The sequence below is a fragment of the Poecilia reticulata genome, linkage group LG13 (genome assembly GCF_000633615.1).
Source record: "Poecilia reticulata strain Guanapo linkage group LG13, Guppy_female_1.0+MT, whole genome shotgun sequence".
Taxonomy (NCBI): domain Eukaryota; kingdom Metazoa; phylum Chordata; class Actinopteri; order Cyprinodontiformes; family Poeciliidae; genus Poecilia; species Poecilia reticulata.
In genome coordinates, this window is record NC_024343.1 from 12752763 (window position 1) to 12766958 (window position 14196).

General features: G+C 42.0%; 1 protein-coding gene across 1 annotated transcript; it reads right to left on the reverse strand.

Annotated features, from left to right (window-relative positions):
• Positions 1-4264: 4264 nt before the first annotated feature.
• On the reverse strand, positions 4265-12560 carry fzd4 (frizzled class receptor 4). Its single transcript, XM_008425503.2, has 6 exons — positions 11707-12560; positions 8867-9004; positions 7590-7976; positions 7326-7471; positions 5544-5791; positions 4265-5434 (listed from the first exon to the last, which is right to left on the reverse strand). The coding sequence occupies exons 1-6, from the start codon at positions 11962-11964 to the stop codon at positions 5016-5018; spliced, it is 1596 nt and encodes a 531-aa protein (XP_008423725.1). The 5' UTR covers positions 11965-12560; the 3' UTR covers positions 4265-5015.
• Between the last annotated feature and the right edge of the window lie 1636 nt (positions 12561-14196).

Here is a 14196-nt window from a genome sequence, read left to right on the forward strand (position 1 = left end):
GTGCATGTGTGTGTGTGTGTTAGTGTGGCCACATCTGGAAACAATAAAGCTGTAGATGCTGTCACTTTCCCTTTACCTCAGGCTTTTGAGCGCCCTCTTAAACAAACACTCAATTCACTCCGAAAATTACAGGAAGGCAACTGGAGCTGCACGGTTACATATTTGGACGCTTTGCCTCATCTTCTCTGCTTACACACACACACACACACACACACACGCAGGCAGAAAATACAAATTAGTTCATTTTTTCCAGTTAAAAATACCTGCACCTCCTAACTTGTATGAAGCGTTTCTGCAAAAATGTGACCTAACTTTGAATGTTAGCATATTTTATTTGTTACAAATATCACTGTGTAAGCTACAATGTGCATTTGAGGTTGAAAGTCTATTGCCGAGTTACTCATGGAGACACAGTAACAGCTTGCGCACCAACAGATTTCAACAGCACATTTATTGCAAATGTACTGGGCATTTTCTAATCTAATTCAAAATAACAGCGAAACATTTTAGCACAACTCCAATTTCACAAAGAAATTCTCTGGAGTTAGACAGAGGTTTTTGGTGCTGCAGCCTTGAAGCAAGATGGACAAACATATTTCTGAGATACTACTGAAGTATGAACCATTCAGACCCCTCAGGTCGTCAGAGACCTGCTTACTCAGCATTTAGGTTTTATGCTCCTCAGGTCTAGATCAAACTCCCTGGAAAGCTGAAATGTGCCAGAATTGCCAGTTTCTCTAAATCAAGACTGAAAATATTTTTGTTAATGACAAGGTTTGATCAAACAATCTAAATAAAATTTCTTTGTTTTATGCTTCCATGTGAATGTAACCAATTTTATGTCACATTCATTGTATTTTAATTGATTGGTATGTGATAGAGTCCTGCACCTGACCGCGCTGCCAGTGTGTCACTGTGGTACAGAGGTACTTTTAAAGCTCCACCAGCACGCAGCACTTATGTAGTAATTTCATGAACAGTTCACCAATTATTGAGTGCATATGCTGCGCAGTACATGATGGGCCAAGATATCTGTATTAAAACTTTTTTTATTGGTCTAATATGTTATTTCCAAAGAGAAAATGGAAACATTTTCGTGATTTTTACCGATAGGTCTGGGAGAGTGGAAATTGCTTCATGATGAAGCATCAAAACTTAATTTGTCTTCCGAGACAAGAGGTGGCAGCATTGTCCAACCCAGAAAGTGGACAAAGTTCATCGAATGTGCAGAACACAAATCCTTTCACTAAATTAATTTTTGTGCAAAAGTGTCACAATGTGGCTTTTAGGAGGCTCAGTTCATATCTTTACATTTTCTGCATCAGGGTAAACACAAAATCAAATGTTCAAGAATTAATCGGTTTGAGAAATTAGGATTAAACACCCAAACTTGCACAGGAGAGTTAGAAACCAAAAAAAAAAACTTTTATTCATCTTCTGATACAAAAGTGTTTTTTTAAATAAACAAGATTTTAAAATTTGTCACATTATTTTTTTACAAGGATAAATTAGCATTTTATAATACATTGATGACATTGCAAAGAACACGAGTGTTCAACACAACAGGGAGCATTATAAACCTTAAAGGTTCTTATCCGAGCTGGCTAATCGAGCTCGCTGGCGATTCACAACTGGGTTTCTAAAAGAATTTACAAATCGGCACTGGCAGTGGTTTAAGTCCTGCACAAACAATCACTGCAGGGGGGGTTAAGGCACATTCAGTGACTGTTTAGAAAAGTCACCTTAAGCTCAGAGTGGTCACAAGAATGAGGAGGAGGAGGAGGAAGGGGGGGGGAGTGCTGTCAAAAATTTAGACTGTTTAAAAGGGGAACTACATTAGCTCAGAGGGGAGGTGGTTGCAGGTTAATTTAATTCACTTTAAGTGAAAGTAATGTTTGTTTGACTTTGGAAATTCAATAAGTGTACCGAGGTATGCTGGTCTGATGAAGCTGGTTTGTGTAAACGGCGTCTGTTTCACCACAACGATCGATCCTGAAAACATCTTTGAGGAAACATGCAGCCAAGAAATGCCTGGTTCCTATTGGACAGGCTGTGAGAGGCACTGTCTGGTTATCAACATTTTTCTTTTAAAAAAACACAGCTGCTTGAAAATGAGTCCAAAACGCTGAGGATGTGACAAGAATGAATGTATGCAGTACTGCTAGAGAGACAATTAGGCAGATAAAGAGGGACAGCTTCAGAGTATCGTGACTAAAGGACTAGATTGGCTTCAGCTACAATCTGTGGAAAAGACGAAAATAGTGAAAATGGTAAAAAAAAAAAAAAACAACAACCTGAAAATCTTCTCTACATCATCCGTGACATTTTGAAATGTACAAGACTGTGTTCCAGAAAGGAACTCCGATTGTCTGAGGACGTGAGCTGAGACGCATCAAGTGAGGCCAATAAAACGCATGAGGGAAGACGATCAATAACGGCATCAGGGGGGAGATATTTATCCTTATAGAACCCGTTGCAGTGTGCCGTCTCTGTACAAATAAACATTTATAAGAAGCTTATTGTTACTGAAGAGGAGGGCTATTGGATTTGTTGAATCTTGAAAGATGTGTCTAACAGTTTCAAAGATACTTTGGCATCGTAGTCTTGCAGTGGTGGCCTTTAGTACTCTGATTTCCGAGTTCTGCAAAAGGTTTTAGCATCTGATGAGAACACTTTGCTCTGATCCAGTCCCAACTTAAGTATCAAGTACAACCATCTAAGTTCATGAAGAAGAGCGTATTCTCTGGCTGATATTGCTGTTGCCTAATGTGTGTTTTGGCAGCTGATTGTCCCATAACTTCTTGCTCTAAAACCTTCCTGGGTTCCAATGTTTGGAAAAGGGCAGAGTTAATAATTAAATTTCCTGAATTGTATGGCGACCCAAGAGCATATAGAGTGCAGGGTTTGCGGGAAGACTAAACATCATTGGACACTAACTGAGTTTCTCACAGACTGCCAAAGTGTAACTTTGAGTATCTATTTTGACTTTATCAGGCGTAAATTGCAGAGAAATACGCCTTTGTGCGTATTTCTCTGCAATTTACACCTGATAAAGAAAGTCAAAATAGATACTCAAAGTTACAAATTATGTTTGTTCTGATTCTGATGGAAATTTTCTGACCTTTTGCACCATTTGCTTTCACTTTTCAGCAACACCCTCGTTGAAAGTAAATTTAGAAGTACGGTTCTGATATTTTATAAGTGATAGCTCTCTCCGTTTCTCAGTCTCTCTCTTTAGCATAACTTTAGATTAGTTTTCCCAGAAGGCTTTTGCTTACAACTAGTCTGTTGAACCAAAGCATGCTCTTATCTAAAACAAACAAACACAAAAAAGCACTAATTTATAAACCTTCAAACTATCATCACATCTTCAGGGGGATTTTTAAATATAAATCTAGGAATATTTATATAGCATTACTAAAGTTTGAACCAATGACCTTCCTATATCAAACATACTGAGAATGGAACATTTAAAGCACCATGAAGTGACAATGGTGTAAAGGTTCATAACTTCCATTCATCCATTTTCTCCCGTTTATCTGGGGTCGGGTCGCGGGATCAGCAGCTTCAGAAGGTAGGCCCAGACTTCCGTCTCCCCAGCCACTTCTTCCAGCTCCTCCGGGGGAACCCCAAGGCGTTCCCAGGCCAGCCGAGAGACATAGTCCCTCCAGGGTGTCCTGGGTCTACCCCGGGGTCTCCTCCCGGTGGGACGTGCCCGAAACACCTCACCAGGGAGGCGTCCAGGAGGCATCCTGACCAGATGCCCGAGCCACCTCAACTGGCTCCTCTCGGCGTGGAGGAGCAGCGGCTCTACTCTGAGTCCCTCCCTGATGACCGAGCTTCTCACCCTATCTCTAAGGGAGAACCCAGACACCCTGCGGAGGAAACCCATTCCAGCCGCTTGTGTCCGGGACCTTGTTCTTTCAGTCATGACCCAAAGCTCATGACCATAGATGAGGTTCATAACTTGCATTCACAAAAACCACTGTGATGCTTTTTAGGTTAGGTTTGCCTTTAGATTATAGATTGGGACTTTACTGATCTCATCCAGATTAGCCGATGACTTCAACCTCAGGAACCATCTGTTCTAAATTTATACAGAATGAGGAGACCAAGAGAAATATCTCCTGAAAGTAAAATAACTGCTCATAACCTTCTGGTAACACCTCATCTAGCTTTAAAACAATGGCTCTGTAGACGTAACTGAATTTTAATGGTTCGCTCTCAGACTTTCTACTTTTGTCTTCACATTTTACATGTTTATAGTGCAATAATTACAGCACCGAGCCTCGTTCCCACAAATCCAAAGCAATAAAATCCACCTGTACTAGCATCTGATTTAAAAAAAAAAAAACCTCATAACCTGACAGAAATGCAGACTGTTTGTCTGTAAACAAATTGTAGATTTAAGTCAGTATTTTGGGTATTTTCTACAGTTGGTCTGGTATTTTAATGTTGATTAACCTGCAACATTAACATTGCCCAGGTGACATCAGATATTTCTGGGAAGCCAAATATCTGTAAATCTGCTCCAGTGTCAAAGTGTAAAATTTAAAAGCCCTTTAAAAGTCACAATAGCACACAGCTTTACTATATTCAGCAGGGTGGGTCTCTTCTGCTGATCACTTAAAAAAAAAAAAGACAGAAAGGTAGAATCATTGCTTATGTGCATCTTTTCTGCCTTTTCAGCATGTCTTCTTTTTGATTGACTCATTTTTTGCTTTTCCCCACCTCTCAATGCGACAGAAATCTAATGAGAGGTAGAGAGGCTACTCTTGCAACAACATGTATGACTCAGTCTTCCTATTTTCTCCTTCATAACTCCTACTGGAGGCAGGGAGTTCATGCAATGGCGTTATATCCAGTGGCTTCTCTGAGAAAGTCTGGCTTCAATCCTCTGTCCCATTTCTAACCAGGTTGCCGACTCTCTTCGTCCTTCATTTGGCAGAGAAAGTTTCTTTTCGAGAAAAAAAACAACGCAGAACGTGTTTCCCGTTCATTTTCTCTGCATCTCGTCACACCACTGTCTCGTTGCCTTTTCCCGGTTTGATCCAGCTTTCAACCGGCGCCCTCTTGCCGCCTCGGCTTGCCCGGCTGTCCCTCAGCAGTCGGGCGGAGCAGCGCTGCCAGGTGTGGAGGGTCTTCGCCGACCAAATCCACATGCCTGATGTGATGCCCACAAGCAGTGACATGAAGATCCGAAGCATCTCCGACGCCACATACGAGTCCCGGGGGCTCGTCTTGAACTCCTCCCAGTTAGACAGCTGGTAGAGATAACATCCAATGACTGTGGATGCAGGAACGGTGTAAAGAACAGAGAACACTCCGATCTTCACCATTAGACGCTCCAATTTGTCCGTTTTAGCTCCATCCTTTTGCAGATTAGAGCGGATCTTGAAGAGAGCAACCAGGCCTGCGCAGATGAACAGCGTGCCTGTGGGGCAACAAGAAGACGCGCATGAAAGAACAGAAATAAAGAGATCAACTACGGCAAAGTGATGAAATTAGTTTATAGATAATTTATTTTCCAGCCCTGTACCTACCTATGAGAAGGTACGTTGCCAACGGTGCAACCACAAAGCCTGTGAGAGCCTCTTGCTGCTGGTTACCAACGTAGCACAGCCCAGTAAGGTCATCAGCATCTACCAGTCGCATTATAAGGATAACGATGGTTTTAACAGCTGGGATGGCCCAGGCCGCTATGTGGAAGTATGAACTGTGCATTTCAATTGCTTCATGACCCCACTTCAGTCCAGCAGCCAAAAACCAGGTGAGGGTAAGGATCACCCACCTGGAAGAAAGCGGGGAGGACAGAGTGAGGGAAACTGTAAGTGCCTTGTGTAAACGCTCATAAAAGTCACAACTGAGGCAAACATTTCCTTCTGCAAATTTAGAGCGGCCCTTCTTTGGTTCACATGCAGGATTTTAGAGTTCATCCAATTTTAATGTCATGTTTACTTCTACTGACACTTTGTGTTATCAGCAGTGGTTTCTTACACAGGAAGCACAAGGAGAGACAGAAGTATCCCAGAACTGAGCCCTTCAGCAGAAAGAAATAAAGCAAATTATGTTTTTATCAGGGTATCGTGACTAAAATCGTCCTATTTTTGGCTTAACCAACCACAGCTGCAAGCCGGTTGGTTGGAGACTCAAAGAACTGATTTGTTTCAGATCAGCCAACCAACCATCATGAAAGAGCAGACAGAAACATTCTTTATTGTGGAAGCTATTACTGAGGTGGTTGTTGTCTAACAGATTATATGTAAGCAACCTTGTTGGGTATGAAAAATGTGGCATCTTGATACAGGACGGCAATTCATTTTTGTCTTGGGAAATTTGTGGTATTTGACCTGGAACAGCCTGCAGCAGCTGCCAAGGAGACTTCAAGTATTACAACTATTTTTGTGCTTTATTCAATTTTTGCTTTCAGTCTCTGTTTACTATGCAACATGCTGGATTTGGAAACAATGGCAGCCTTTTAGAAATAAGTCTACATTCTCAAACGAACACAGACAGAGACACCACTTAAAGTTGGCAACGCTGATCGGCTAATTGATATCACAATGTACAGAAACCTGTCTAAAATGTGAACTTCACAAACTGCCTTTGTTTTCAAATATTAAATCCCTATTTTTATGACATCTACTTTCTCAGACATGCCGTTCAGGGTAGAAGGGCTTAGAGGAATTACTTCAAATTAAGTTAATAATAAATTGGAACGCCGCAATGAATGTCATTGGTGCTTTTGTATTTGTGACAGATAAGAGTCGTATGTTTCAGGAGCGACTCAAAACTTTGTCCCTTGTGTAACATTTTCATAACAAATCAACTGGCCATGTGCCGTTTTAACGGTAATTAGGTCACAAAAGAAGTCACTCGCCAGTTATATAACAGAGCGCAGCGATCGTAGTTCTGGAGATCAGAGTTTCTGGCCTGCTGCCGTTTCCAAATGGCAAATAAAAAACAGGAAAACAAGGACTGAGTGCGAGGGAAGAAAAATAGCTGTGACAGCAGTGTGGGTTTCCACTGCAGCTTCAGGGCAGCATGCACTTGAAAAGTGGTGGTTTTACCAAGGCTACCCCAACTCTGTGTGTGTGTGTGTGTGTGTGTGTGTGTGTGTGTGTGTGTGTGTGTGTGTGTGTGTGTGGAAATGAATCCAACTAGCGCAGAGGTTATGAGACAGGATAGTTAGATTTTCTTTTTTTTAAGGAAAACAGGATGCAAGTCTCGTGTTCCAATTGTTCCACCACAAGGGCCATTCACAGCAGCTGATGACAATGGGGAAACTGGGATGAACAGAAGGAGGAGAGAGTGTTTGAACTAACCACAGCGAGGACGCCATGCCAAAGAAATAGAGGAGAAGGAAGACTATGGCACAGCCGGTGCTCTTTAATCCTTCCTGGACCAGAATCGGAACGGCAGTGGCGTCCAAGTCACAGGAAACTCGCTCTCTTCCAAGAGTCAGTCGTACCTAAGGAGGCAGGAAAAGTCAGATGTACCAAGAAAAGGGGGGGTAACTTAATAACAGAAATAGAAAGTTCTCTGAGTCATCTCGACTTGAACAATGACGCCTTTATCCCATTACTCACCAGGTAAGCAACACTGTACAGATTGCAGCACATTGAAAGAAAGATGATTGGCCTCTCGGGATAGGAGAAACGCTGCGAGTCCAGGAGGAAGGTCAAGACCGTCAGAGTGGTCGACAAGAAGCACAGAACGGCCCACACCGCCATCCAGGCATCTGTGAAGACTTTGGCGCCCCGTCGGTAAAGGCCACTGTCGTAGCCACACTGGAGGGTACAGGTCTCGGTTTGTTTGAGCCAAGTGTACTGCTCAGGTGCCGATCCGAGGGCCTGACATTCCTCCTGGTGAGGAGGGTGGCGGACCGGTTGGTAAGGGGGATCTTCGTCACCTGGACCCTCCATGCACATGTGGTTGTGGTCATTAATAGGTGGGAAGAGGCTGCAGTTAAGCACCTGCAGAGACATTACACAAAAAAATACTGTATCCCACTCACTTTTACAAGGTTATCAGATTAGAAAGTCAATATTAGGTAGAAAAAAAAAAGTTATTGCCAGTGTCATTAATTTTTAACATTAAACAACACATCAGGAAAAAACAGAAGAGCACTAAGAACTCATGATTGTACCACATAGCTTTCTTTGTCTTTGACATTGTTCACTAGTTTTTATCAATCCTCAACCTAATCTATATTACTCTATCATAATTTCTCAAAATTTGTCTCTAACCCTCCAATCACTGGGCATCAAGTTCTTTACAACTATTTTTAGTTTGACCCTAAAAAAATATGCAAAAAGTTTAACTTTGTTGTCAGAATGGTGTTGTCCAACTTTAACCTACTTTGTCAACCATAAAACTCTTCCCCAACATTTAGGCAACAAGAGACATTTTTATGTGAAGACTTTTCAACATTCACCCTTCAGATTTTTATGTTGTGTGTAGAGTGAGGAACATGTCATCCATTCATTTTTTTTTCAATTAACTTTGCAGTAAAGTATACAAAATGCACCTAAGTAGCATGTTTTGTTGGTTTTTTTCCCCCAAGAAATCTCCACATTGAGGACATTTGTAAAAAAAAAAAATGTTTTTATGGAAAACATCTGCATGTGAAGTCTAGAAGAACGATATTTAAACTGGGGATCTCAGTTGGAAAAAATGATGGCAATACTTCTGCTTGTTTCAACTGGCTGGTGTTAAGCTCATCATGGCAAATTGTTGTAATAGAAAAAGCAGTCAGCTGCAACAGCAGCTATGAAACTTTTTAACTATACCCTGAAAACTTGTCCCCCAACTTTTTTCTTTTCTTAAAAAATATGCATGCTTTCCTCATGACAATGCAACTCACCTCAGGCCAAATGAAGCCAAACTCATGAAGAACAGGGAGGCATTTTCTCTTGACGGACAAACACATGCTCTTACACGGCCCGATGGGGATGGGGACCTTGTCTGTGCACATGGGCACATAAACTGAGCAAAGGAAGAACTAGAAGTAAAGAAAAATAAAAAGTTATGCAACATCTTATTTGCATGGGTTGCAAGGTTCTAAAAAAAGATGACATTGATTTAACATGACTAAATCACAAAGATGCACTAGAAAACAGCTTTAATGCTTGGTTAGTTAAATTAATCCATGAGGTAGCAAGTAGGGCAGTGCTCAGTCTGTTTATAATGAATGGATAAGAAGCAGAGGGGGGGCAACACCCTGCTCTCCCACATGGCTCTTTCATCAAATTGCATTTGCTTCTTGCTTTCACCTTAATTTTCTGAACCATTCAAGCACCCTTAGTAGTGTTAGAATCTCTTTTTTTAAAGAAACCCCGGCAATGTGGTTTGAGGTAAATTAAACCACATTAATTTACCTAATATATTGCAGCTTCTTAAGAAAAAAAAAAAAAAAAAAAAGGATCACACAATAACACCAACTTTAAAATAGATCCTTAAGATATGCTTATGAAGACACAGGGCTGCCAGATTTGACTGTGGAGATAGTGATGCAAAAGAAGAGCAACTCCAGTGTCTCAGAAGTCAGAAATTTTAAGCGATTTCACGCCTCTACTATGAAAGCTCCTGACAGCCAGAGTGAAAAATTGGACTATGCTCATGAAATGAAAATTTATAGAATAGCAGAGTATGTTTCACTCAGCTCCCCTGACCTGAAGGTAATAAACAAGCACCTTTGGGCATTTGGCAAATTGATGAAGCGAAATTAAATTTTGCTGTTGAATTTTTTAGATTAAAAATCTCCCAAAAATATCTTTAAGACTTGACGCCAGGAAAAGTTATTTGTAAGTATGAGCTTACAGACAATTGGAGATCCTTCCTACAGTGGGCTATGCATGCTCAACCGGTGACAGTAATGTAACACTTTCTGGGTGTTTTCCACAGACCGTCTGTAACCCGAGTGCTGCCACGTTAATGCTAAAAGCTGCTCGGGTTACCAGTCAGGAAGCCTCCCATTAGAGCAAATGTTAGGCGATACGGTTCCCCCCCACCCCCTTCCTCAGTCTTTGGGTGGTGGTGGTATCTGTGTTCATCTCTGTGTGTGTGTGTGTGTGTGTGTGTGTGTGTGTGTGTGTGTGTGTGTGTGTGTGTGTGTGTGTGTGTGTGAAAGAGAGAGGGAGAGTTAGGGGCGTGGGGGTGTGTGTGTCAGCTAAACTTACAGGACAATTTACAACTGGAGGCAGACAGGTTGATTTTATGCTGCAGTTGCTTCTCGTTCATGCATCTTGAGGCTCTGCATTATTGCAGCAGTTCCAGATGCGTTTTGCAGGTAATCTCACGTGGCAGCAGATACAAATAATTTACTGCAAAACCTAAGAAAGGGGTTCATATTCGAGTCTAGATGTGCTTGCTTTGGCAGGAGAGAGGCAGGGAAAGTTTTCACCCTGCTATACATCAGGCATGTGAGCCTGACTGATTTCAAGGTATGACATTTTCCTTCATAACTGTTCCTTTGGGTTATTGTCCACTTTAATACTATTCCAAAGGAAGGGCCAGAAGGACTTCAGTTTTCTCCAAAGCCATGGAGCTCAGAGTAACAAAACACTGCCCCTCCCACACCTGTTTCTGTGCAATACTGGTCTGATGTCTGAAAAAAATGACTCCTATGAGAAAAATATAAATAAATTATAAAAAAAGACAAACGAACTAAATGGACACTTTTTAAATCCTGGTTTAAAACTACAGTTCACAATTTCGGCGAACAGATGACGGTATACATTTCTGTGCTAAATCTGGCATTTTTGCTCAAGCTTATCATTAGAAATAAACTGATCACCCTTTTCATGACCAATACCAAATTCTGGGGGTTTGGCGGTTTGATGTTCTGCTTCTGATTTTAGGCATTTTTCTTTTCTAACAACTGAGACACATAAAGGAGAAAAACATGCTGGAACTCATTGATTGAGGGGTTTGAACCCAACTGAACTAGAAGATAAGATAATCCCTTGTCAGACTTTTCAAAGAGTAAACTTTTATTTTAAAAGCACATCAAAAGTTTGCTTATGTGTTTATACAGTGAAAATGAAATAATGTTTTTTGGTTTAACGCATTGATCTGGTTTTAATAAAAAACGATAATCAAGCTGATTGTGCACCCAAAAAAAACCTATTAATAAATCCTTAATTTTTCCCCAGTTTGAGAGATGCATTATGGGCCCAGACTATTTTTTTTTCCTGCATGGTGCATGAGTCAAACAAGCAGCATTTGTCTTAGGACACTAAGGGCACCATTGTTAACAAGAAGACTGTACAGTATAAAACTGAAGATCCAGCTGCTGCTGTGAGGGGATGAACTCAGAATGTCAACAGACAGTGGGAGCATTTTCAGCGAAATTAACATGACAGTTCGGCGAAGAAAAAGAAATTGGAGGGAGAGAATCAGCGGAAGAGACCCTTTCCACTTAGTTTAACTGCCTGGGAATCAACCTATAACATGCTGATTATTTCTGGCACCATCAGTCTGAGCCGCTCACAGAACAGGCAGTTATTGCAAGTGGTCTGGCTCCCTGTCATGTGCTCCTGGACCACACTGTTTCCCTTTGCGTACACACAAATATAGCACACTTTCAGCAGTAGCCAGGCTTTTTTTAAGAGCCAGGGCGGCTGCTCCAAAGTTTGAGCATGGTTCCCATTCCGTGCTCCGCTTTATCTCACTCTAATACGTTATCACGCTCGGTTCCCGTACCTTGAGCTGACTGGAGCAGCCGTACTGTATGAGCGGCGTGAACGTGGTCAGCTGCAGCTCGGCGTCCGACTGCAGCACGTTGCCCACCAGGTTGGGCATCTTGGTGACGTTGTAGCCCAGACCCTGGCACATGCTGATCCGGATTGGGTCACAGGTCATCTCCTCCTCGTCGTCGCCGAACGCATCAATGGCCAAGAAGAGCGGACAGACCAAGAGGAGCGCGAGCGACACCATCATCATCCTCATTGTCCCGGGCATGTTGACAGAAAACCCCCCACCACCACCACCTCCTCCACCAATACCAGAACCGACCGAGTGAATAATATTATCTCCACAGACTCCGGTAAGGCGGGTCGCCTTGGACACCGAGGCACGTGGGTTTAAGGTTAGTCCAGCAGGAGCGCGGCGCGTGTCGTCCCGTGCGTCTTTTGAGGTTACAACATCCCACTCTGAGCCGTTCTCCGCAGTCAGATATCCAGAAAATATAGTTGGCGAAGCATTGCCAGAGCTACGCCTGGAGGAATTGGTTGGTTTCCCGCAGCTTGAAGATACCTCTACATGTCTGATATATTCCCGATTTGTTACAATGATAACTTCTTGCCAGAGGAACGCGCTGCATGTCCTAGTTTGCGCCTACTGCCTGTAAGCGTCCAGTGCTAAACTTTCTTGTGTCTATGAGGGGAGACTGTTTCACCCGTCCGGAGGAAACCAGTCCAATCACAGCGCTGGATTTGGGTTTTCCTGACCAACCCACGGCCAGAAAGGCGGGATCTACAGCCAGCCTCCTCCTATATCCCCAGTCTCTCCATTTTTCCCCTATTTTGTCTAATTTGAATGAGCCTGATCTTATTTTTTCATTCCACTTAGCCAGAATCCCACTCCTTAGGGCAGTGGTGCCCAAAGTCGGTCCTCGAGGGCGGCATCCTGCGTGTTTTAGTTCTCTCTCTGCACCTGGATCCAATGATGTATCATTAGAAGGCCTAAGAAGAACACTGACATGCTGAAAAGGTTGTTACCACCAGGGAAAGAACTAAAACGTGCAGGATGCCGGCCCTCGAGAACCGACTTTGGGCACCCCTGCCTTAGGGATACTCAAACCCCTTACCCCCACCCCATGGTTCTTATTTCAGGTAGTGGTTCGAATATTTCACTGAAAGGGAGTGGATGAATCATCAATTGCCACTGGAAGCATGCAAGTGCATCTCAATAATATAAAATATCATTGAAAAGTTTTCCTAATTCACTAAAAAACCTAAACACTTTTAATTGGCAGATTTAATATAGTTATTCATTTCACAAGTTTATTTCTGGTCATTCAAATCATTGTGACTTCCTCTTGATAATAATCCACTGCTTCTCTACAGGGTTTATATGAGGCCAGTTAGCTGGCCAATCAAGCACTGTGATATCATGTGCAGTTAATTGGTTGTATTATCAGAGTGAACAGGTGCCAAGTTCTGCTGGAAAATTAAATCAGGAATCATGAGATGCTCTGTGTTCTCTCCATCCCGCCATAGCACTTGAGGACATTGATTTTTAACTGAAATGGAAAATGTATTTTCATCTGAAAATATATTACAACAGTATAAGTTAGAAGCATTTGATGTCACTGCTTCAGGAATACCTTAGCATGAAGAATCCAACATTTGCATCTCTTGTCTTGGATACATCTGTGCGTTCTGGCTCCTAATGTTTTCACTCTGAGTTGTTTGTACACCTTTTCTATTAACCATACTATACCCCCACTTAACTTTTTATTAAAGTGCTTGATACACTGAGCAGCCAATTCAGGTAATTACATGCAACACCGACATTGGACTTTAGCGAACTGAGACAATATCACTTCATTTTCTATAAGCTGCTCCATATTTGTTTTAAAATCGCTGAGCTTAACAGTACTACTCTTCAAACATACTTGAAATGTACGGTTGTAGTGCAGCCGTTTTCGCTTCGTTTAGCAGTTCCAGGACTCGACCAAAACCCCTCAGTGTCATTACCTTGAGAAATAATGAGATTTGGTTAAGTATAAAACAGGCTTTAATGATCAAATGTTACAAATCATTCAAGTCATACAAATGGAACAGATAGAGTGACATTCACCGTCCAGCGCTGGGCTCCGCTCGGCACACTGGAGGGATGCAACAGAAGCAAAGATTGCAGGACGGGGTCTGCTTTCATCTTCTCCTCATCCTGCGCCCTCTCTAAGGCGTGTTTTCCTGCTTAATCAGTTTTTGTTTATGTGTGACTGTCACCAGTCTTATATGTTATGGCTATGTAAGGGTGCAGCAATGTGCATGTGAGCAGATGAAAGAGACAGAGGAAAGACGGAGAATCATATATCTATGACAATACTGTTGGTAAGTCCTGACTGCAGGTATTTTTAGTATCTGAAATTGTACTGCATTTATTTCTCAGCAGGGCATTACATCAGACTACAAAAACATTGTTTTTTTTGTTTTTTTTTTGTTCTTGTGGTTATTTATTTTAAAC